This window comes from Habropoda laboriosa, unplaced genomic scaffold (assembly GCF_001263275.1).
Source record: "Habropoda laboriosa isolate 0110345459 unplaced genomic scaffold, ASM126327v1 scaffold709, whole genome shotgun sequence".
Taxonomy (NCBI): Eukaryota; Metazoa; Arthropoda; class Insecta; order Hymenoptera; family Apidae; genus Habropoda; species Habropoda laboriosa.
In genome coordinates, this window is record NW_017100792.1 from 27798 (window position 1) to 52725 (window position 24928).

A 24928-nucleotide genomic window follows, 5' to 3' on the forward strand; every position below is an offset into this window, starting at 1 on the left:
CAATTGTGGCTATTGACATAAAGGTTAAATTTAACGAACCTCGTTATTGGCAATGCCTCTTTTTGTGCACCTTGGGTTTTGTTCAATTAATGTTGCTATTTCGTCAACATTAATCTTCATTAATCTGTTACTTCGTTCCTTACCTTGCAGGTTGAAATCTTTATTATCAATTCTCTTAATCCATTTTTAAATGGTACATTTATTAATGTCGTCGTCATCGTACACATCATAAATTTTTCTTTTTCATTTCTTCCACACCTTTTTTCCCTCTAGAAGTAAAGAGGTATTAAATGCCGAAAATGAATATTGTGTTCGTTCATCTCTAGAAGGACTTTACTCGTACGAAACTGAAAAAGAACTGGCTGACGCTGCAGATGAAACACTTATAAATCATCCTTAACTTGATATGTTTATCCATCGCAGTTAGTATGTATGTATATGCGACAATTTGAGATAACACTCCTCGAAATGCGTACACCGTCCAGACGAACGAACTTAATACTCAACCTAATACATACAGCGTGTCTTTTTTAACTGGGCACAATGGAATATCTCGGAAGAAACTGAAGCTATGGACAAAATGGTCTTATAAAAGTTGTTTGGAGGAACATAATGTGGTGTAGTTTTTTTTTTTTTTACCAGAAGCTATTATCTTTTATCAAGTTATATCCGGTGAATTAGTGGGAGAGATTTCAAGGTCGAGTTTATTTTTTTAAACGGAATTTTTGAGACGAATTCAATAATGTGCTATACGAAGTCACTTCATTTCATGAAAAATCGTAAAATAGTGAAGAATCGGGAGTGTCAGGTCAACACAGCTAAACCCTACTTGACTGTGCTACTAATACACTACCGGCCAAAAGTTTGGAATCACCGAGCGTTGCAATTTACATAAAAATTTCCAGAAAAAATTCAGCGACTTTGAGAATTTTTTATCGTTCGAATCAGTTAATACGAGATAAATTGATAAATGTGGAATTGAGATAAACTTCAAATCTATAAAAAATTAGCAGCAGATTTAATATCGATGAAAAGTGGAAGGTGATTCCAAACTTTGGGCCGGTAGTGTAAAAATTCTCCACGACTTTACAACTTTCCATGAAACGAAATGACAATGTGACACTTCGTTGAATTCGTCTCAACAAACGCTATAATATTAAGAATAGAAAAATATAGCGTTCTATTTAAAAAAAATAACTACTTTACTAGAAACTATTAGGTGTACAAATTAATTCGTGGCCTTTGTTTCGTGGATTTGTTATTTATTTAAAAGAAACTAAAGTACAGTTCAGTCTTGGAAATAACCTCCATCACTTGCTATACATTTATTCCATTTCTCAGGCAGTTGGCGAATTCCCTTTCGAAAAAACGATGGCGGTTTCGAACGTATAAAATCAGCAATGCTATTATTGACAATTTCGTAGGTTTTGAATTTTGAATCGGTTAGATGGTGCTGAAGTGAACGAAAGAGATAATAGTCTGGGGAGTAAGCCGCACGAGGCAGAATTTCCCATCCCAAAAACCTTTCGCTTCTAGAGCACTTTTTTAAGTTGAAATGCAAAAAGGATGCAGTGTCTAATATGCTGTTTACGACATAATGTTCTCTACTATTTCTTAGGTTATGTCATTAGTCACATCGAGTCCGATAGTGCTGTTTTGCTAATAGAAGCAACTTCAGAACTCTAACACAGCGGGAAAAAAGATTCAATTCGAAGTAAAGCTGTTTAATCGCAAGGGCCACGAATTAATTTGTACACCTAATATACCGCATTATGTCCTCCATCATACCAAACAACTTTCGTATGAACATTTTTTCGATAGCTTCAGTTCCTTCAGAGATATTCCACCATGTCCAGTTAAAAAGGACACCCTGTATGTTTCTGACTGCACAGCATTGTAATTGATGTTTTCAAATGATCTTATATTCAGAAATTTAGAATTAACCTTTTCGCTACGGCGCGCTTGTGACAAAATATGATCGCTATGAACGGAGCGCATTACTGACTAGTCGACACTGAGGTACATTTCATATCTGATTTTTGTTTCCCATATGCATCCAATATCTGTCTTATAAGATTTAAATGAAATTTGGCAAACGATAATTTTGTCGCAAAAACAAAAAAGAAACAAAAGTATATATGGTATGAACGTATATGTACGCTCTTCGTACCCGAGCGCCCACTTTTCGAGAGCGTATATATACGCTCTTCGTATATGAATGTTCATTCTTCGAGGGTGTATATATACGCCCTTCGGAGCGAAAGGGTTAAGATATACAGATCTTGAAGTGTTTTAATCAATGGTAAATGTTTAAATTGGATCAAATATAATAAACACTTACAACCAGCTCATTCACCTGACCTTATTTCACCCAATTTTTTCCTGTGGGAAAACCAAAAGATAACGTTTACCGCGAGAAATCAACCACTTCAGAAAACATAAACGAAAGATTAACTCCGGCTTGTAAGAGGACTTCAGAATGTAGCTACACGTTCAAATACATGTGTTGCTGCTCGTAGCTACCAGTTTGAACGTTGAATTTCATTCAAATGAAGTGTAATTCAACGCAAAATAATATACAGTTTCCATTTCTCGATTTTAAATTTACGAGTTTAAAGTTAGTTAGAAGTTACGATACGATATATCGTTTAATCTGTGGTAGTCTGGGACATACATACTCCTCGTCTATTGTACTCCTAAGAAGCTTTTGCCACGTTAACTTTCATGTTGTTCGAGGTTCATGGGAAACCCGCTTCCTCTTACTATACCATTTTTTAACGGTTTAAATTCATACGAAGTTATTAGGATTAGCAACGCGTGTACTACAAGTATTATAGCTTGCTTATAATAAGTAACTGACAAAGTTAAAGAGCTAGACGTCTAGGACAGTGATGGCGAACCTATGACACGCGTGTCAAAGGTGACACGCATCGTTTATGGACGAAACCGAGCAGAGCACAAGTAATCATCACACAAACAACAACGAAAAACAACGGTGTCTATCTTCTACCAACGAGGTTCAGAATGGTTAATTCGTAGCTGAACCATAGCGAGTCCGTGATTGTACTATTGGATTATGGGAGTTATTGTCCTTAATCCTTATTTTATAAACTATAAACTTTTATTAGACACAAGGAAGATTCGCTTTTCTACTTGATGGTAAGAGCACTGTATACGGACTGAAAATGCTCCTACGCAACGCCCTAACATTGCCTACGACTCCGCTTGGGACCGAAGGGCCTTTTGTCACGTATCACAAACATTTAGATCTTTACTAAACAGAGGTACGCAACGCCCTAACATTGCCTACGACTCCGCTTGGGACCGAAGGGCCTTTTGTCACGTATCACAGACATTTAGATCTTTACTAAACAGAGGTGGTAAGGCTAAACGGATTTCTCCGAACGTATACAAAAGAAATATATACTTCCTAGTAAGGCTTTAGATTAATTTTTGTTATATCTAACTGACTGATAAATCTAACGCGTACAAGGTCGTAACGCTCGCAACATTATGGATATTTCTAGATGTGACACGGCACCCAAGTTAAGCTAGGTTTTTCCGAATTTTGACACACCGAGCTCAAAAGGTTCGCCATCACTGGCCTAGGAGAACGTTTATGCCAATTATGACTCGGAAAAATTCTGAAGGTCTTTTAGGAGACGCCATTTTAACACAATGGGTTAAATTCGTTTTGACATCTGTTATCCAGGGATGCATTTATACTTTTGGAGGCCCTAGGCGCAACATCATTACGAGGCCTCAAACGAACAACTCTATTTCAGTTAATCTAATTCATAAGTTTGGCATTTCCATTTTCAGCGGCCTCTTCTTGTTTTTATATGATTTAATGTTTAAAAATAGGCTGTTTCTCGTATTGTTGTTTTTGAGGAGTAAGGTTTTAAAATGTGCTTCCATAGAGAGTAAGTCCTCAGCTTGCGCCTAATGCGCCTTATGGTAAATACAGCCCTGCTGTTATCACGCTATGAAGTTGGAAATACGCTGTACCATTTCAAAAAAATACTAACGATCTTCAAATAATGTTGAAGACGATGTTGAAACAGAATCTATTTGTACCGTCATACTTGCCTTCTCGAATAATTCAACGTTTGTATTCGACACTTTTTATTCTTTAAAATCTAAGAAAGATATTCAGGGGTTCCTATGACTCTCGCTGTATATGGTATAAATGATTAAAAGTAAACTTACAACTGATATTGCTTTTTTACATTAGTCATGATTTGAAGAGAGACAGTAAGCACGTTGTTTTAACCTCACGTTACCACAGAAGAGTAAGTTTTCTGTACAACTAATGTAATGAATGTTTATTAATAACTATTGTAGCTATACTATCGAAGATGTAAACACCAAGCAATATTTTAAGAAATTCTATTTTTAAAAATCTGACATAAACTTACGTGCCGCATGTTTCTCATTCTAAAATTCATTCTTACTCCTTGTACATTTTATTTCCTATCATGCTTCGTTTAAAAATAGCAAACGTGTATAGAATGTGTAAAAACATGGAGTCGTTACGAAAACATGAAAAAAAAGAGAAAGAAAAATATAATTCATAATTGAGAAGTTTTCTGAAGAAAGAGCCCATAGGACAAAATAGTGAATTGGGTAAATTGCATTGGAAGTTGTAATTTAATCTACAGATGAACTGTACACGGTTCAACAGAAAGTGCTACTCTGAACTTTATCGATGGAATACTGAAACCAAATTCCGGGGGAACATTTCTAATTATATTGCGGTTAATTAAAAAAGATTCACCAAAAAAGGACCCAAAGGCTTATAGGTCTCTTTTCCAGAAAGCTCCTCAATTAATGCACAAAATTATCAACCGGAATTGTTTGATTGTTACATATAAATATTTTCAAAACATTAACCTCAAATAATACACGGTTTTCGTTTTACTGTTCATAAAGAAAGCATACATTTTTAAAGAAAATATACAGAAGCCACAGAGGATGTTTTTTGCTATACGTGGTACACATAGCTTTATTTAAGCATAACCAATTCTTGTCAAGTATTCTACGGAACACGCACTCTTACGTGATTAATATGACACGCGCTAATGATGCATAAAAGAATGTTGCGCGTCTATGTTTTTCGTACCGTTACTCGTTCGCATGACGCGGTCGGTGATATGTGAAAGTAATTAATTGTTAAGTTCATCACCGATGCTAATTCACCCAAGTGTAGTTCTTGCTCTTTCCTTTCATTATATCCGCTTTCCATTGTTCTTCGTTATGCCAGTTGATTTCATGACAGGCAACCGCTAACCGGAAACAATATGAAAAAGTGCGAAAGCAGGGGAATCAACACCTACGCTGGAGATACGCAGAAGAAGAGTTTCTCTGTTTTTTTTTTTTGCTAGGTTTCTTTTAAGCTACATACATTACTTTTGTTCTTCGTGTTCACCTCTTACTTTTAGGGAAACTACGCATGCATGCTTGCTGAAAAGAATTCGTACACCAATATCTGAATTAGAGAAAGATCACTTTACCGCCAGGGGCGCGTTCACACTTTTGGAGGCCCCAGGCGCAATATCATCACGAGGCCTCTCAAAAGAACAAGTCTATTTCAGTTAATCAATCAAATTCGTACACATTTTTTCTTTAAGTTCGTTGAACATAAAATAAAAATAAATCAGTTTAAATTTACTCTGGCGACGAAATGTTTTATTGCCTGGGAAAGTCCTTGCACTTCAGATACTCGAAGTACCCGAGCTACATAGAATTTTCTGAGACCCTTCGAGACGACACTTAACATTATTCGGTCGGTAGAAGTTCCCGTCGATATCGACTTCTTCGTGAATAGCGAACCCTTATAAATTTGGCGTTTCCGTTTTTACCGGCCTCTTGTTTTTATATTACGAATTTAATATATAAGAATAAGTATTTTATTTTGCAACTATAATAGGTTTGTTTTTTATGTTGATGTTTGCGAGGAGTCAGGTTTTAAAATGTGGCCCCATAGAGAGTGGGACCCTAGTTTGCGCCTAATGTGCCTTATGGTAAATGCGGCCCTGTTTACCGCAGTCATCTAATTGCAAGATTTACGAATACCTGAGCGAAATGTACATGATCAAGCAGTTGTATGTAAATTGATGCATAAATTAATAATGTATGTGAAATTGAGAAGAAATTGAGTAATTAACTTTATCTTGAATACTTCATCGTTATCTACTTATAATAGTACTGAGCTTGAGTATCTTGTGGGTTTTATATTGTTAGTAGGATATCAAATTATGTATATTGGATGCTACTGAAATTACGTAAAAATTCATCACTTAGTAATGTTTTAAAATATTTACAAAATTTATTATAAGCTGTGAGATAGAAACAAAAGTAAAAATAATTTCCAAAGTTTAATATGTCAGTATACAATATAATTTTTTTCATAAGTGATACTTTAATTATTTTTAATAATTTCTACCTATTTTTTATCGTCCTTTACAGTTGAGATGTTCTTTTGAATCTTTAAATATGAAGAACATTTAATACCATCTGTCGTCCACTTTTTCTGTTTAAAGAATTCCTTGATTTTACGCTAGATGGCACACCACTGTAGACTTATAACAAACACTGTTACTTTTCATGCCTACTGCATTAGATATCTACGATAGTTCATGAAAAGTGTTGCGTGTAGTAATTCTAAATAAAAACATTTTCCAAAATATATTTAATATACTTTAAAAAATGTAACGAGAAAAAAAATTGTTTCAATTATTTTATCAGTTTTTAAAATCTTAAAAAACAATTATTAATATGCATTTTGTTGAAGAGGAGAAACTATTCTCCAAAATCTTTATCCAACAATAATTTCTTTATTCGTACAGGGTGAATCAATATTGGATTTGTGTGCCATTTTATTCATTACAAACACTAATTAAACAATGTAGGAGACTTAGGTACTAACCTATTATTTGTATATCTTAAGTTTAATGTTGATGGATAACTCATTTTATGTTTTTGTTTCGTGTAGGTATTTGAATATATTATTTCTTCTATGCATTGCAGATTATTTTTTATTTACAGTCTTCTTCATAGACATGTCAGTGAAAATGAAAAATGTGGTTGACTGTAATATCGCTTTTATAATTCCTGGTGTAATTATGACATCTGTGCTTCAGTATAAGTACTACTTGTGTAGAATACGGATGTTCAAATTATTCTAATTACTTCAGTAAAAGTCGGATAAATGTTTCACTACTTTCGTTGGTTTAATTAAATCAGAAGACCCTTGAAATAACAAACGGATTAATTTCTAGGTTAAGCTACTTGTAAATGAACAAATGCAATGTACATATGTGGTAGTTTCTACACTAAAATAGTTGTAATACATATTTTTTTACAGTAAAAATTGTAAACTCTTTTTACGAGAGTGTTGCATAGTTAATTTCAATTTCTTGAACAGACTGTCTTAATATATCAATTTTTTTACGTGTATCTTCCATCACACTATTATATCAGCAAGTAACTTAATATTGCAATTTCAACAGAGCCGTATTTACCATAAGGCGCATTAGGCGCAAGCTGAAGGCCTCACTTTCTATGGGATCAAATTTAAAAATTTTACTCCTCACAAACAACAATACAAAAAGCAGCCTAGTTATAGTTGCAAAATAAAGTACTTATTTTTAAATATTAAATTCATAATATAAAAACAACTTTTAGATAAACTTGCGAAAGGTTTTGGTGGCCGATCGATATGAAATTTGGTGGGAAGGGGGAGGAGAGTGCGTGGACCCCAAATATAAAATATTAGCTGCAGCCAATCATTAGTTTCCGGGGTATTGATGAAAAAATTTCAGTACTATACATTGTAATTGCGTAGTAAATACAGACGTTATTAATACATTGAATGCTGCCTATCCTGGACTCCAAATATAAAATATTAGCTGCAGCCAATCATTAGTTTCCGAGATATTAACAAAAAACTTTCAGTACTGTACATTGAAACTGCGTATACCAGACGTGACTAACACATTGAATGCTGCCTATACAGATGTTACTGATCCAACCGTCTTCGTGTAGTGGCGTTGCCGTCGTGTCGAGTATGGTCCCGGTATCTGTAGGGTGACGAATTTCGTCCGAATAAGGCTCGTTAAACGGAGCAGCCATTGAAAGCGTGCATTTTAATCTAACCTAACCCAGTCATGTATGTAATCATCTTGTCGATCAGTCGAGCTGGATCACTGCGTCTAACACCGCCGAATATCTAAGCGGCCGGTAACATAAGAACAGTCATCGCTTCGCTTAAATTTTACGTGGGACACCCTATAGATACTTAGGCCGCTACCGCTATTGTGTCATTGGCTACACGACACTTGACGGCAGCGCCACTACAGCGAACACGGGTGTTAGTACCATCTGTATAGGCAGCATTCAATGTGTTCGTCACGTCTGTATACGCAGTTTCAATGCATACTACCGAAAGTTTTTTGTTAATATCTCAGAAACTAATGATTGGCTGCGATTAATATTTTATATTTCGGGTCCACCCACTCTTCTCTCCCTTCCCGCCAAATTTCGTGTTGATCGGCGACTGAAGCCTTTCGGAACTACTCCCCCAACTTTTGGTTATTAATTTTTTTTAATTTAAGTTTGAACCGATTCATTTTTCTAATGCAAATATATATATACCAATGTTGTGTTATTTCTATTTTATTAAAATAAGTTATTATGGAAATGTCCGCTCTTACGTTTAATAAACTTAAAAAAAACGTATGAATTTGATTAACTGAAATGGACTCGTTCCTTTGAGGCTTCGTAATGATGTTGCGCCTAGGGCCTCCAAAAGTATAAACGCGGCCCTGAACTTCGATATAAGTACGTATAATATCTTCGTTGCATTTCTATTCGATTATTGCGTTCACTCTACACGTACAATGCAAATCGATCAATGTTTGTTCTTTTCTTTAGCATTTCGTATTTTGATTATTTATTAGATCTATGCAAAAGTTTTCATCGCTTGTAAATCGATAGCACTGAAAGGCACTGTATGGTTCCTTTCTTGTTTAAATTTTCACAGTTGGTATTTATACTGAATATAGTATTAATATGACTATATAATTAACATAACAAATAATTATAAGTATAATAAAAAGTAAATGCTTTTTTTTTTTAAATACGATGGAAACTTTTCATAGACCTAATAACATTGCCTTACAATTTATGTTATAATCATTGTATATCATTGTAATCAAACAGCACATCAACTATACTATTTTTCTTATTTACTAATTATTACTAACGTACGTAGGTATTCCATTTTCCCTTCAAGTTACTTACATATTTTGTAAAAATATGGTCAACACAATTTGGCATATTTTAATATCGAGGTTGCGCCAGGAAAAGAAAACCTAGTTGACCTATGTAAAAAAATGTTGAGATCTTAAAATAAGGTACGGGATCCAGGGTGAGAGTTGTGAAAAACGGAAGGAGGGAAGAACGCGTATTAAAGTGTGATGACTCATCACTCTTACGTTAATGTCGAGAAGAATCTGATCGATACTACTCTCTAATTGTCAGCGTTATTTGCAGACTCTTTTTGAATGTGCCAAGTTCAACGCGAAAGTTCACTTTCCAATACGCATTGTGCAAAGTATGAGTCATCGCAGTGAAGCGTCTGCCTTTTTACTCTGTTTAACATTGAAAATGAAAAAGTAAAGAAAAAGATCAAAGTATGTTTTTTAAGCGAATGTACCTGATAATGCTTTTTAAAGGCAGATTCTCAGATCTAAATTCTTTACTGTTCGTTTGTATGTAGTCTACGCCTGTGTTAATAATTCCAACAAAATTATTTATTTCTGTCAACGTTACATAAATGTTACATACGATATCAGAGAAAATGTGTGTAATTGTGACATAGCTAAAAGGCAGGATTTCTACACAGCTTATACAGGGTGACAAGGAAATAGGTGGCCAAACTTTGATACCGTATTCTACTGTTCTAAGGATGAAAAAAGTCATATAAACATATCAGGTCCGGAAACTTTTCCTTTCCGAGGTATAAACACTTTTTGATTACGAGAGAGTATTGTAGCAATGTTTAAAACTTAATTAAAGAAATTGCTCGAAGTGAATGCATTCTGCGACAATACACGCTTCGCAATCGGCGATTCGAAGACTTTCGAGATGTTCAAAAATTCCTGGTCTATTTCGAATTTCCTCACATACAGCAGTAATTCGGTTTTTGAGTATCTATTTCCAGGCTATCGATAGCGTTGAATAAACTGAGAAAAATACTTATATTTTACTTTAATTTTTACACCGTGTTTTAACGTACCAAGGCATGTTAAATTTCTAAAACATCTTAATGTGTAACTAAAAATTAAAAATATTTGAAAAAAGTTGGGTTTTAATATACGGTAAAGAGTTATAATTATCTAAATACGTGTGAAAGAAATTTAAGAGAGTAGGCTATGCCAAAGTTTCCATCGCTTGTAAATCGATGGCACTAAAAGGCGCTGCATGTTCCTTTTCTTATTTAAATTTCCACAGTTGGTATTTATACTGAATATAGTATTAAGAAATGTATGGTATTAATATTATATTATTAGTATTCTTATGTCGACTAATTATAAATATAATAAAAAGTGAATACACACATTCTCCGAAAAGGAAAGAAAAATACCATGGGAACTTTTTCGTAGACCTAATATTTTCTACATACATTGCAATAATGTAGATAGTACATACAAGGAACGAATTTGCAAATTCTAAATATCGCAGAAAAATGATACAAAATGTAATTAAAATGTAAATGTATTGTACGAATGTTTCACTTAACCTCTTCAGGGACACCGACACACATCTGTACCTTTAAATTTTCCGAAAATTCCAATATTTGCCATAGAGAAAATATAAAAAACAATTTCCCAAAATCTCCAAAAATCTCATAAGGAAAGTAGTTTAATTGCTATCGATTCAACATGAACATAAATGTAGCTACATAAACAATTAGATCAATATTTTCTAACTTTAAAAAAATCGTCCCTGAAGAGGTTAGTGATAATCGTAAAGAAAAGGTTTCCTATAAAATTGCTTACATTTTTGTGCCTTTGCACAATATTTGTCAACTGCGTAGGCTACAATGGGGCGAACCTTCGACTAAACGTACAATTGTATATTTACTGAAAGAAAACGGCCCTTTCACCATAGGTTTTTGACCGAGGGTTCAACTTCGTGCGCGAAGAGGAATATTAATGAGAAAAGGGTGGACAAGGGAGCCGTATTCAAGTAGCAGTATATACTAGTTTTCCAAGGAGGACTATAGAGCGTAAGACTCAGACTTCTAGTTGTAAGACTGAAGAACACGGTAGTGCTTATCATGCCGTGTGAAAGGGATATTGTGCGAGGTTCTCTGATACATGCTCTTTACATCCCCTTTTTGGAGTTGAGTTGGTGATAAGACTTGAAGCTTGGTTCGCAGTTCTGTGTCTGCGTTATCTACTGCATTGCTCTAAAGAATCGTCAGGTTATTGTGGTAGAAAAATCTTTAGATCATATATGTCTAAACGCTACGCATCGTGTAATATTGTCACAGTCAAAATTTATGGACGTTCCATTGTTAGTATTGTTATAGGGCAATTCCGGGAGAGATGGACCGGCGGGAGAGACGGACCAGGCAAGTATTTCCTACATTATCCGCCATATGCGGAACGCGTCAGTATTCTTTTGCTTTACATTTGTTTTACGGAAAGCGATCGAGCATGGCTCTCGGTGTTTTTTGTTCCACATTTGGCGGATAATGTAGGAAATACTTGCCTGGTCCATCTCTCCCGGAATTGCCCTACCTGACTGACATAGTAAGTATTGATATAAAAGTACAATGTATACAGTGATACACTTTCATTTACAAAAATACAAAATTAACAAGGAATGCAGTTATAATTGAGCCACTTAGCAGCCAAAGTGACTAACTCCATCAAATAAAATTAAAGTTTTATTTATGTAGAGTTAAGCACCAAGCACGTGCTTTGATACTAAAATTGGAAGAATTTCATAAAGTAGAGCTAATCATTTTGGCTTCTGAGTGGCTATATTGTTCCTGAAATAAAATTATGAGCTTATTTAATATTTCGATTGTTTCAAACAAAACTAAATATTGTTGCAATTTCGGAAAGTGAAATTCTAAACTTTCATATCTCTCATTTTTCCTAATGAAATGTAACGAGGACGTTCGTATAATGGTGACTCTTCTTTTTTTCAAATCGCATTGCAGAAAATTATAATTTTCTACTGTCTTTTAAAAATAATTATTACTGTTCTGGTAACAATTTTTAAATTGTCTCATCTATTGTCTAACTTTCTAAGAATAAAATTTGAGAAACATTTACATGTTACCTTATGGAGATGTTATAGGGTATTATTTGAAGTATATACCTCTAGGTTTTACGTGATAACTCGATGTATAGTTGGTGGAAACGATAGAGTAATAAATTAAAGTATTAAGCGGTGACACTAATTGATGTAACCGCACCCAGGGCCCTGCGTTATTTGTGAATTGATATTTAAAATTTCTGCTTACAATCTTTCATATAAATTATACCGCATTAACCCCTTAACTTATGATTTCTTTTCTGACTGTGCATCTAAGCGTCAGCCATTTTCTGTTTTAGTACTGTATCAGACAAAAAAAGCTAATCTGTCAGATTAATTACATTTAGCAATCCTCAGTTTTACAAATTCAAACGAAAACTAGGATTACAACGAATTTTTCTCACTAATATAACTGTTTTTCTCACATCTTCGCCACAATCTCTGCCACGAGTCTGACACGTTGTCATACGTTAAGGGGTTAAGGGGGGAGACTCGTGTAACACGCTAAAGTTAAAGTGATTTTTGTGAATTTTTTCTTAAGAAACAATTGAGCAGATCTTTTTGAAACTTTTAGTATCTTTCATTGAAAATATAAAAAAAGTACAAAATATTTTTTTGGTCTCTAATAAATGTAGAGATATTTCGCCGCAGCTTCGTGCAGTCTAGCGCCCGTTGAACTTGCCTAAAACAAAAAATCCAGACGATTTTGTGTTTCTTGTAAGATTACGCTATGGATGAACGTTAATTATGCAAGAAACAATGCAAAATTGAGGAAATGGCGGAATTTTGGAAAAAAAAAGTTACGATTTTGACGAAAAATTTTCGTCTTAATCGTGCAATAAAAGTAATCAAAATTAATAATATCATTGAATATGTTAGTTCATCCAGAGAGGAATGTACTAATCTACATATTTGCAAATGGACATTGACAATTGATTGAATATTTTTTGAGTTATGCTACACGCTAGTATAATGGAAAAAGTCGTTTCGAGAAAAACAATTTGAAAGTTTTAGGTATTGAAAAGTAAGAATTTTTGGAAACTTACAACAACTGTTTTTCGCTAGTTTGCTATACCAGATCCATGTAGTACACATTTTTGCTTCCTCGAAAAAATTCTTGTTGTTCAAATTGTTGTTCTCTCAGTCTTCTTAATGCTGCTTAAGCTGTAGAGTTCCTGCTTTTTCAGCTGCACTTACTTACGAGTATCGGTGAAAAATTCGTATTGTCGTCCATTACTGAATTTCAATTCCGCCATTTCAGGAGCAGACAAATTTTTTTAAATATACCGCAATGGAAGAAGCAATTTCAAGGTGCCATCGAACGGCCCTGAGCGACGTTCGTGCTTCGTATCTCCCTCGAATTGCCGTTTTGGCGTTTAGATTAGGTATACTTTGACGCCTCGCTGATTTTACGACCCCACTATATCGGTTCCACTAACTATATTGCCAGTTTCTGGATCGAAGCAGTACGATTGTAAATTTTCACCTTTGAGGGGCGCACTTGATCACTAGTGCAGTTCATTGTTACAATTGACCGTTATAAATTTAAAAATTTTTCTATATCTCTCTTTTTCCGGAAGGAGCACTACTTCAGGGAAGTGACCAATGGTGCGTCTTCATGTGAAATATACCGACAGAGTCGAAGCTTCGACATGAAAATTACAAAATTTGCATAATTTTTTCTAAATATCGATCAATTCGTCCAATATTGAACAGTTTATTATAGCATTAGATTACTTTTGAAACTTGCTTCCTCTATTTTTGTATTCGTGTTTAAGTATTGTTTTAGTTTGGCAATATCGTAACTGATACATCACAAAAATTATAAATCATTTAATTTCCGAATGGAATATTTCAGATTAGGTTAGGTTATTAACACGTTAAGCGCCAAGCCTGCCTTGTCTTCCTTTCCGTTTAGCCCGCGATATCCGATTTCACCGATATGCTGGCGGCCGGAGATCTGCGTAAGGTTGCGATAAGACTGCATGTGCTTTAATAATACTCGTTAAAATTCTTTTTGGTAACAAGTAATATTTAGGTACATTCTTTTATGATCTCCAAATTATTTAAAATTTATCGATAGAAGAATATAATTTTTTAAATTGTATATCGTCAGTCAACGGTGACTGACGCGGTCCGAACGGAAAGTATAGTGTCAGTCACCGGTGACTGACATGGCGCTTAACGTGTTAAGGAGCGATAGTTCTTTGAATGTTTTAAAAAAAATGATCAAGTTCATTGAAATTATTTCTGAATTTCTATTTGTATAATATAAAATATTGATGGAAAAAATATAGCGAGATTGTAAGTTAAGGCATTTAAGCAACGGCATCGATTGGTCAACGTATCAAGTACCGGTATCTTACGTTTTTCAATTTGGATTAAATTGTATGGTATACTTCATGCGAACCTGACTGAGCTTTCGGATTCTTATCTTTTCAGGTTTCTACCGATTCGCTTGTCGACATTTTCAAACATGTAAACTTTGACGCCTGGTTGACCTTACGGTCTTGCTATATTTCTTCCACCAACTGTACATGCAATACAGTCTAACCTCGGTAATTCGTATCTCAAGGGAAACGCCAAAATCTTCGAATTATGCAGGTTTCGTCTTATCGATTCTTTCGAGTAAGAGAGGTTTAACGAACGAAAATTCAGCTCACAGAAGTTTTGTACATGGATTAGTATTTTCCGAATTACAGAGGTTTACATATTTATTACATATTTATACGTATACATATAATATATACATAACGAAAACATAAATTTTAAATAAGTAGCAGTTTGCGTTGTATCTAGGCTATTACGCGTTATTAAAAAAATCTGTAATTTTACTTCGGCCACGGTACTTCGGGTTCTACTTAGGGGCCGCGGTGATAAAACTCTGATTTATAGCGGTGAACTTCAACTTGCAGAGGTCGAGTTTCTCTGAATTCGAGTTACGGAGGTAAAATAACGCATCTGAACGTGTATCAAATAATTTGAGTTATAGGAAGTTTATATTCCGATTTGCAGAGGTTTTTATAGCGAAACAGAAGGGAACGAGCAAAATTCTATGTACTTATATAGTCTTATAGAGGTTTTCGAGTACAATTCCTATAGATTTTGGTTCGCGAAAATTGTAATTATTTCACGTTGATTTAATACTTGCCTAATTACTCAAGATTAGCAATATTCGTTTTTGGATTCTGTGAAAAATGAAGACTATAAAAATAAGATGTTCGTGTAAACAAAGAATGAGTATATCAAAATGATGTTGCTGTAAAATACTGAGACAAAAACAGTGGATAAGATAAGATCATGAAAGTATTTTGTAGTAGCACAATAATTAGAACAGCCATTTTTATGATACAATATTTCAAAAATGGTTAGAACAGATAAAGCAGTGTTGATAAGCAATGAGATATTCAGTGCGAAACAGGTAGTATGAAGTACAAACAGAAATCGCTAGCATCTCACAGTGGCAAGTGAAAATTAATTTTAGATTTGTTAAAGTACTTTTGTAGTGCATAGTTTTCGGATACTCTAGTTACTGTTCGAGTGGAAAAATGAAATATTTCAGCAGTTTCGCTTAAATGGAAAATTTTTCTATAAATTCCATACATGCCTGAAGACTAACGAAACATTAAGTTAAAGATGATTATTGTGCATCACATCGGATTATAAAAGGATTAAAACTGAATAAGTTTAGGTTTCTTAAGACCTCTGAGGTCTACGGGAGTAAAACATTGATTTGCTTCAAATGTAATTTTAAACATATTTTTCTATTACAGTTTTGGAAGTGACGTGGTGTAAAGTTGCTTAACAAAAATATATTTATTTGTTTAACCGGTAACGCTTAAACTAATTTTAAAATGTATAGGCGACACGATGCACGTAGAAAGAAAGTCTACGATAAAAAGCCTCGTGCCTTTTTCGGGGCTCCCTTAAGTAGCCCCTTTTCCCTGGGAAAGTCCCAGGAAGTGGTGGCGCAGGCAATACTCTTGTCCTCGAGGACGAAGAATCGAGAGATGTTTTTCCAAAATTCGCCTCGAGGGCCAAGAGTCGCCAGGCCTAAGTGGTATTTGGCCACTTGAGGTATTTGGGTCAAAAAGGACCCAGAGGACCCCTACGCGTACCAATTTCTGTTACCAGCGCGCCATGTGAACCTAAACAACAAGCGTTTAATATAATGTTAACACTAGAACTACCGACCGGGTCAAAATGACCCATTAGCATCTTTCGAAAAAACGCGAATGTTCTATATTGGTAAGTATCATCGCTTGGAACTTTCCGAATTTATATTCTACATGTATGCTTCCATTTGTATCGGTACGAATCGAATTTTCCAATCACGGTTTACTTACATAAAACTTCACTTCCGGAAAGTCGCTAATGGGTCATTTTGACTCGGCTGGTCGTTCTAGTGTCAAGGGAACATAAATTTGATAACAGCAAAAGTTATTAGGAAAATAAGAAGGCGATGGGTCGAAAAAGACCCGAAGGCGCATAAGGCGCAAGCTGGGGCACTTGAAACCCTCACAAACAACGACATAAAAAGCAGCATGTCTATAGTTACAAAATGAAATACTTATTTTCAATAAAATTGAAAAAAAAAATGCGCGTAGGGCCTCTAAAAGTACAAATGCGGCCTTGTTCACAGATGTAAATAAAACTTTGCTTTAAAAAATGTTTAAAATTACCTTCAATGGAAAACAGCTAATCTTCTATTCCAAAGAACTTAAACCACCAAGTTTTTAAAGCTCTTGTCAAATTTTTCAATGTATGCACGAAATTAAATGTATCGCAGGTATACATTGCGTGCGTGCCACCGCGTGCAGCAGTTTTGTTCCTCGTGAATGAAGATCTCCTGACCAACGGGTGTAGTATATTTAATTGACTGTTAAGGAACACGACTTAATTCCCAGAAACGCAACGTCCCGATGGAGGAGCTAATTTGAATACACGAAACAAATTCTTTGTATGCTGTTTAATTTTCCACTCGTCTCGTGTTTTGTCACGCATGTGCTTTCACACAATGCACATGTAAATCAAAATGCACACGTTCATGGAATCACGCGTGCTCTCTTTAACACGAACGGGAATTATACACATTAGGCGTAAGTACAGGAATTTTTGTGAAGTTGAGCCGTATTATTTATTATACATACTCCGTGCCTTACGGCTTAGGAGGGCTTCCGGTTATACATGCATTGCTATTTTGCCCCTTACACTACTCACATCTTCATTTTTGTTTTTATTCCGGTTAACTTAGATTTGGACTTAAATTAAATTAAATTAACTTATAATGCGGATTATTGCACTATGCCTTCAAATAACAGCGCCTAATTTATGGGAATCTCTTTGCATTTATAATGCGGATTACTGCGCTATGCCTTCAAATAACAGCGCCTAATTTATGGGAATCTCTTTGGATTAACAGCGCGTAATTTATGGAAATATCTTTGGATTTGACTCTGAATTAGGTTCCAGTCTCTTTCTCCTTCCTCTATCTTTTCTCACTTATTACTCTCATGTACTCCAAGCCTGCCCCGTCTCCTCTCAGCAATTGTTCTTTCGTGATCTCTGCTTTCGTTACCTTACATCTTTTCAATATACGTTCTAGTTCCTCCCTCTCCTCACCGCACAATCTTTCTTTCTCTTCCTTCCAGTGCTCTCTGTCCTTGCATATATTCCCACATCTGAACCTTGCTATCATTTTGATAGAAGAGAGTGTATGTAAACGAAGTTAATAAATTGCGAAGACGAAAATTCAAATGGATAGTTTAATTCCTTTAACTTTTACAGATGAACGTGTATTTATTATAGTTATTAACCCTTTGTAATCGAGTGGTGACTGAAAAGCGACATTAAACAATCGTCACTTGGTGAATAATTAATCAAGCCAGAGAGCAGACCTATGGGGCCTCTATAAATTTGTTCATTATAGTGAAATAGAGAATACGTTGAATATTTAAGTAAAATAGTATAGTTTATTACTGCGTTAATTTTAAAACGCAGTTTTAGGTTACAAAATGACCTCCGAGTGCAAAGGGTTAATATTAATATCAATCGTACAAGCTATTCTTGTTATCACATAGAGAAACAGTTGATATAATGACATAATATGCTATTGCGTGATGCAAGGTAATCTCGTAGAGATAAAGAGGTGATTTATGTTTAAACCAGTAATTTGTTTACCATACGTTATAAAGTTCATGTAATGTCATATCAACAGCGACAAAATTACAAAATTAATTTTCATAGATAATCAATGTCCACTGGTTAGATAGAAGAAGCACTGAATATTAATGAAACATAAGAAATTTTGATTAAGGATATGGTTTTTATATGCTTGACATATTAGTGGAATAAAATAAGATTTGAATTCGGTATACTTTATTAATAATGAAAGTTTCAGTTTATCAGATCTTGTCTAAGAAGGATATATACTTTTATTCAAAATGAAAGTTGGACTACCATATGGTATCACTTATTAGATAAACAAGTAGTATATTTTTAGATGTTCAGATCTAAGAAGAACATGTACTTTCACTCTAAACATTTGATTTAAAAATAGAGATTTCATTTCGTTGCAGGGTAAAGTCTAAATAAATCACTATTCGGTAAGGTGATGGGTAACATTGCACAGACAGTTGAATTTAAGGAAAAAATATTTTACCCAAAGAGAGATTTAATTTTCATTAGAACGGCAAGTTCTAAAGCGGCGGTCAATCTAAATTATTGAATCTAAGAAAAGAAAAAGAAATAAAACGAGGAAGAGAAAAGGATCGAATATAGAAAGGCGAAAGATTATCATCGAACGAAGCAAGTTAATTAAAAAAAAAAAAGAAAAAGAAAGAGATACAAAACGCATACTTCATTCTCACGATTTCTCAAAATTGCACAAGAGGCATTTACCGTTAACCGGCAGCGGGTAGCATGTTACTGCTCCGAAACACTCGAATATTGAGCCACAGTGAGAGTGTATAATGCGATTAGCGATTAGTTAGAGCAGCAACTTGACACTAGACGGTTGTGAAAAGTGTATAATGTGAATGTGACGATTAAACGGAGTACGGTTTGAAACCCCTTCTGTTGTTACACGAACGTCAACTATGGTGGTCCGCTTTTTGTGCATCTCGCTGTAGGGAGAACAGAACGAGGGAGAGCGACAAACAGCAGCGCGCACATATAGGAGGGCATCGAAACGCGAGCGCGGGCGCACTCGTGACATCAGTCGTTCCCAGTGTAAGCGAGCGGCTAGGCGGTGTGCGGTGGCGTCGCGACGCCGGCGCAGTTCCCTCGATCGATTGCACGTTTCACTGGCCGTGTACTCGCGGGCTGGGGTGAGGAAATTAGTCGGACAGTGAGAAACAGCTAGAAAGAAGAGACGCGTGCGTGTAAGAAGAAGAAGAGCGAGCGAGAGGGTGAAGGAGCTGCGGAAAAGAGACAGTGGGAGTGAAGGAAAGAGAGTGCAGTAATAGAGAGACGAAAAGGGAGAGTCGGAGGAAGTATTGGTGCGCGCGTGTCTTTTGGCGACAACGCCAACATACTCTAACCGAACGTGTGGCAGGATCTGCAAAAGGTGACAGATTACGAGGAAGGTTTGTTCGAGCCTGAAAAAACTGCTCGGTTTCTTTGGGCTCTGTGCCTCCCCCGGTTAAAAATATTCAGGCGCACAGCGGTGCAGGATGACGGCGTTGCGGATTTAGAAGAGACAAACGTAACCTTCTCTCTCGCAAGCTGGACGCCGGGATCGGTCGTAATACAGTCTTCTTATCAGCCGGCTGACACTGGCCCGAAGACATGGATTACCGGTCTGCTGGCACCAGGTGCGAGGATGATTTCCTGGAGAACGACAAAGGAGTTAGTGCTGCGGTAAGGGATGCATCCTTCTATGTGTTTTCGATTGTGATCATTTCGTCTAGCTTTTAGGCTATCATGTGAACATCGACACCACAAACTTTTGCGCGATAACTATTGCCATTTCCTTCAATCCTCTTTTCGGCTAATTGTTGTTAACAATTTCGCATAATCACATGCGCCGCCAGTGTCTGATTTATTTTCTCCGTGAAATTGTCAGCTCTTTCTCTTGCCGCAGCGCTTTCAGGTAATAAAGATTACAACGAAGATTTGTGTCAGTCGTGACGATACGTTGCAAGGTTCTTATACGTCAAAACGAAACGACAAAAGAACGCAATTTGCTGACGATGTAAAATGTGACGTAAAGATGTAACGTTGAATTGCTAATCAAGAGGATTTTATCGAAGTTACGATAAAGGGTCGATAAAGAAAGTGATTTATTATCTTCGAGTGGTAGCCACGTGTCGAAAATGTTTCAGTAAGATTGATGCCGACCCTTAAATTATACTGTGCAATACTTGTAAGATCTATTAACCTAATTCTAGTTTTACTCGATTCTTTTTTCGTGTTTAATACACAGAAGTGATTAAACGTCGATGTTGCATGATACGTGTCGTGTTTCATTTAACGTGATTTCGCAGTTCACCGTAGAACGAGTATATACGAAAAGCATAGAGAAATTTCTTGATTCGAGAACGCAGTTACTCTATTTTTGGAGTTTGAATCGGGTTACTACATGTTTTTGAACTTCTAGCTTTACTCCGATGTTATCTGTTAGATCTGATCATCGATAAATGACACTATTGCGATGTACCGATACGTTATATCAAACTGAACCTATATGATATCATTGTTTCTTCATATTTTACGTAACTTTGTATCGATGTGCATTTCTCCTTTGTTCGTATTTAATCATCAGACGATGACTGCAATATTCTGTGTATTGTACATCAGATACCGTAAAGTTAATTAAAAATTTATCAAATTATACGTACATCTAGACAGAGAAAAGAAGTACTGCACGTGTGATGCTACTTGTGGCTGCAAAATGCATATCTAATTTAACAATGAGAATTACATGACGTTCTTAAACCAGGCATCTTACAGTAGTCTGGTTTCATTGAAAAGTAAATACACGATTGTCAGGTTTGCGTTGTTTCTTTTATAATATGTTATTTACGACTGTAATTTAATAATTTAATACAAACAAGTATCGATAGTATTACAAAATTAAAGTATCACCACGAAATTTGATATTATATGGCTATCAATTTCGTAAAGCAAATGTATATTTGATGAATAAAAAAAATGTATAAAATTACGATTTATTTATTTATTAATTTTTAAGGCTCAATTCTTAAACAATGTGAACTGTAAAATGTACAATAAAAGGTGCGGAAACATTTAACGATGGGCATAACATATTTCTGTATTTTCTGTAATTTTTGAAATGCTAAAATTTCCAACGATAAATTAGGCGAACATTCCTCTATAAAGTTCTGCGAAAGGGATGCGTAGCATATCATTTAACGTTGACCCAGCCACCTGTAACTTTGTCGATCAGATTTTCTTTTCCTTTCCCGCGTGCTCATTTAACCATGTAACAATGTAATGTAACAATGTAATAATGCGAATACTGCATACCTTGCCACGAGCTGAAAAATGTAAAAATAACAAGGGTAATGAAATAAAACGGCTGCGTAAAAGCAGCGCGCGTCCGTTTTATCGATATCTACACGGTAAAGCGAGAAAGACATAATGTCGACGCGTTGCTAAAAGATTCTTGAGATTCTTGGCATTCTTACTCTCGAGAGCTTTTCTTCGCTGATGTTTCAGAACGAGCATAAGGGCGCGTTGAAGCGTGGCGGCTCGCACACGCGCGGCACCGCAATGTCCTTTGGTTTTCGACGGAGACCGGCCTCCGGGATTCCGATGCCGATAACGAACTATACTACCGAGACGAGTCTGCTGCACCCGCGATCGAAATCGGCTGGTCCAGAACAAAACCGTAGACGCGACGACGACAACATCAACATGATTCATTCGTCTTCCGGCCGATCGACACCACGACTTGCACCACCGAAAAAAGAATCTAGCGGAATTGCCGTTAGGACGAATCGATTTGGTTACCGGCAGCCGCAAGCCAAATTCACCAATAAAGTTAGCGATATTTGCAGCAGTCATAGTGTAAGTCATTATAATCAAGAGAAATTACAACAACAACAACAACAACAGCAGGAGGGCTTTGTGAAGCAACCGCATAGGGTGGTTCAAGCCTCTAACGTGGCACAGGTGACGTCGAAAATGAAACAGCCACAAGCAATGCATAATTCAGTCACGTACAATAACACTAATGCTACGCATACAGATGGAAATCGCAAAGTATCTGGTATTCCAGAACCAATTGGCAGGTATACTCTGCACACCAGTCATCTGCCACTACCTCAGTACGCTGTAAGAATGACCGATGCAAATTCAAAGACCGCGAAAACCGCGGCGAATCAAAGCAGGAAAGTATCCGCGGCGTCGAAAAGTTCTGCCAGCTCGAAAGAAGGCTCGAGCACGGAAGATTCCGGCGTAGGAAGTCAGCAAGGTTGCCCCGGTGAAAACGATTCGAGGGGTGTGGACTATACGGATGGATCGTTAACAAGAAGGCGCGGTCTAGGTAAACCGAGGAATTTAAGAATGGTTGTAAACGGGAAAAGTTTCGACGTGAGGGATGTTAGGGATGACGATAGCACGGTTACCGAGATATCCGTTATACCTTTGCCAAAAACGTTCACCGCAGCCACCACTGGATTAGTGCGAGAAAGAGCCACTCAGTATCAAAGAAACGTGAACAAGGACAATAGGTATACCGAATCTACGACATCCATGTCAACCACATCTTCGGAGGGCTACGACGAGGGATTAGGCGAGGAGAAGGTTTACAAAGATAGATCACATTCGGAAAAAATTCCTTCTATCAAGTCAGACTTCAGTCCGCCGAGCTCTGATGACCCTGAATATGGCCATGGAGAAGCTATGGCTGACGAATATTCGTTAAGCTCCAGTGACGAATGTCAACGCTCCAGTACTCTGCAACATTTACAGAATTCGTCGAACACAGCTAAGAACGGAACGCTGCCGAAAACTACTCTGCGCTCGGTACTTCTTTCCATCGAAGATCCTGCGTTCGCCGCGGCTGCGGCTACTTCAACTACATTGATAGATGACGAAACGTCGCCTGTTGATAGTCTTTTTGACAGTCTTACAGCCAGTATTACTCAATCGGACGCTAAAGCCCCAAAGAAAGAGAATGTGATGCAACAGTCGGGAAATACTATCGACGATGATAGTCCTGGAACGCCAACGAACGCCTCGAATTCGTTAAGTTTGTCGGAGGGCAGAGAATTCTTCGACGACGAGATCGCTGATCAACCTGGGCTTGTTTTTGATGACAATTCAAAAGCTGCTGAGACACAGTCTGCCGTAACTAGTCAGGTCGTCACCGAGAACAGTCATACGTTGATCGAATCCAGTCCTAAGACAGGTAAACATTATTTATCAACTTTTTATCGTTTCTGATAATCTACGACAATAATAATTAAAGTTGTTTGTTTTAAAAATTGTAATGTATCGATATCAAATAATTAGGTGGTATTCGGAAACGTAACTTACCTTTGAATAATATAATGTTGCAATTTCAATTGAATAACGTAAAGTCGAGTGTATTATTTGTGTATTTAAAGTACATTGCGATATTTACAAACCGTACATTTTTCCAGGTGTAGGACATGAAAAAACCGCAACTAACAGCCCTCATCATGGCAAACGAATCAGTCGAGCTGGCAGCATCGACACTTTATCACCTTGTGAATCCATTGCTTCTGATGATTTAATACTGGATTATGAACAGAGCGATGCAAGTTCCTACGAGGAACAGCAGCATCGGTTAGTATTTCATTCTCCAACTGTAAAATGTTGTTTTGTGTATTTTCATTTGATTATACACTTCCGGTATGTTTGCTATTTTTAATAACAGAAAAAATGTTTGAAACAAGTTGTTTGGTGCAGTAGTGAAAATCTTTTCCTTTAAGATTTCAAAATCAGCGACTTTTACTATTCAAAATTTATCCTTTGCTTTCATCTTATTCTTGGAAAATGTTTATCAATCAGACGACTTGTTTTTTAAATCAATTCTTGTATATTGATAATGACAATGTAGACGCCATAGGTACAAGAATTAGATTAAATGCTTGATTCGTTTGTTTTCAAATAATGTTTTATAACTTCAAGAGAATCTCCAGAAGTTATGAAAAGTATTGATCTTGTGTATGTATACTTCTTGTTATAGTATTGAGATCAATGTTATGTATTTTAGAGTGGAGACAAGCACGGCCTTGCAAGATATGGATAACGCTACAATTCTCTCCGAATTGGAAGCCAAGGGTGAAGAAGTAATGAGGCAATGGACTTCCTTATTGGGTACATGTCAAACGCAGCAACATACTACTAATAACTCGAATACAATTAACAACAACGTGAACGCTGGATCAGGCAATAATAATAATCAGCCAGGCAACGAAATAGGGTGTGTATTTAAAGCTTTTGTATTGCTTCTGAGATTATTAACTGCTTTTTACTGCTCATGGTTTAAAATAACGCATGATGTTACGATAGATATAATCGCATTACGAACAATAATATATTAAAATGATCTTTTAGGTAAAATTTACATAATATTAATTTTCTTTTTATTTATTTT

At 36.1% G+C, this 24928-nt stretch overlaps 1 protein-coding gene across 2 annotated transcripts in view; it reads left to right on the forward strand.

Annotated features, from left to right (window-relative positions):
• The window catches only part of LOC108577244 (putative mediator of RNA polymerase II transcription subunit 26), a 61965-nt gene that overhangs the window by 21229 nt on the left and 15808 nt on the right, over positions 1–24928 (forward strand). Inside the window, exons 2-5 of one of the 2 annotated variants that reach the window (XM_017940378.1) lie at positions 19467–20196; positions 22018–23713; positions 23949–24114; positions 24545–24754. In XM_017940378.1, the coding sequence (XP_017795867.1) occupies positions 20125–20196; positions 22018–23713; positions 23949–24114; positions 24545–24754 (2144 nt within the window). In that variant the 5' untranslated portion in view covers positions 19467–20124. The remainder of the gene's footprint in view (positions 1–19466; positions 20197–22017; positions 23714–23948; positions 24115–24544; positions 24755–24928) is intronic. The other variant, XM_017940377.1, reaches the window with a different exon arrangement.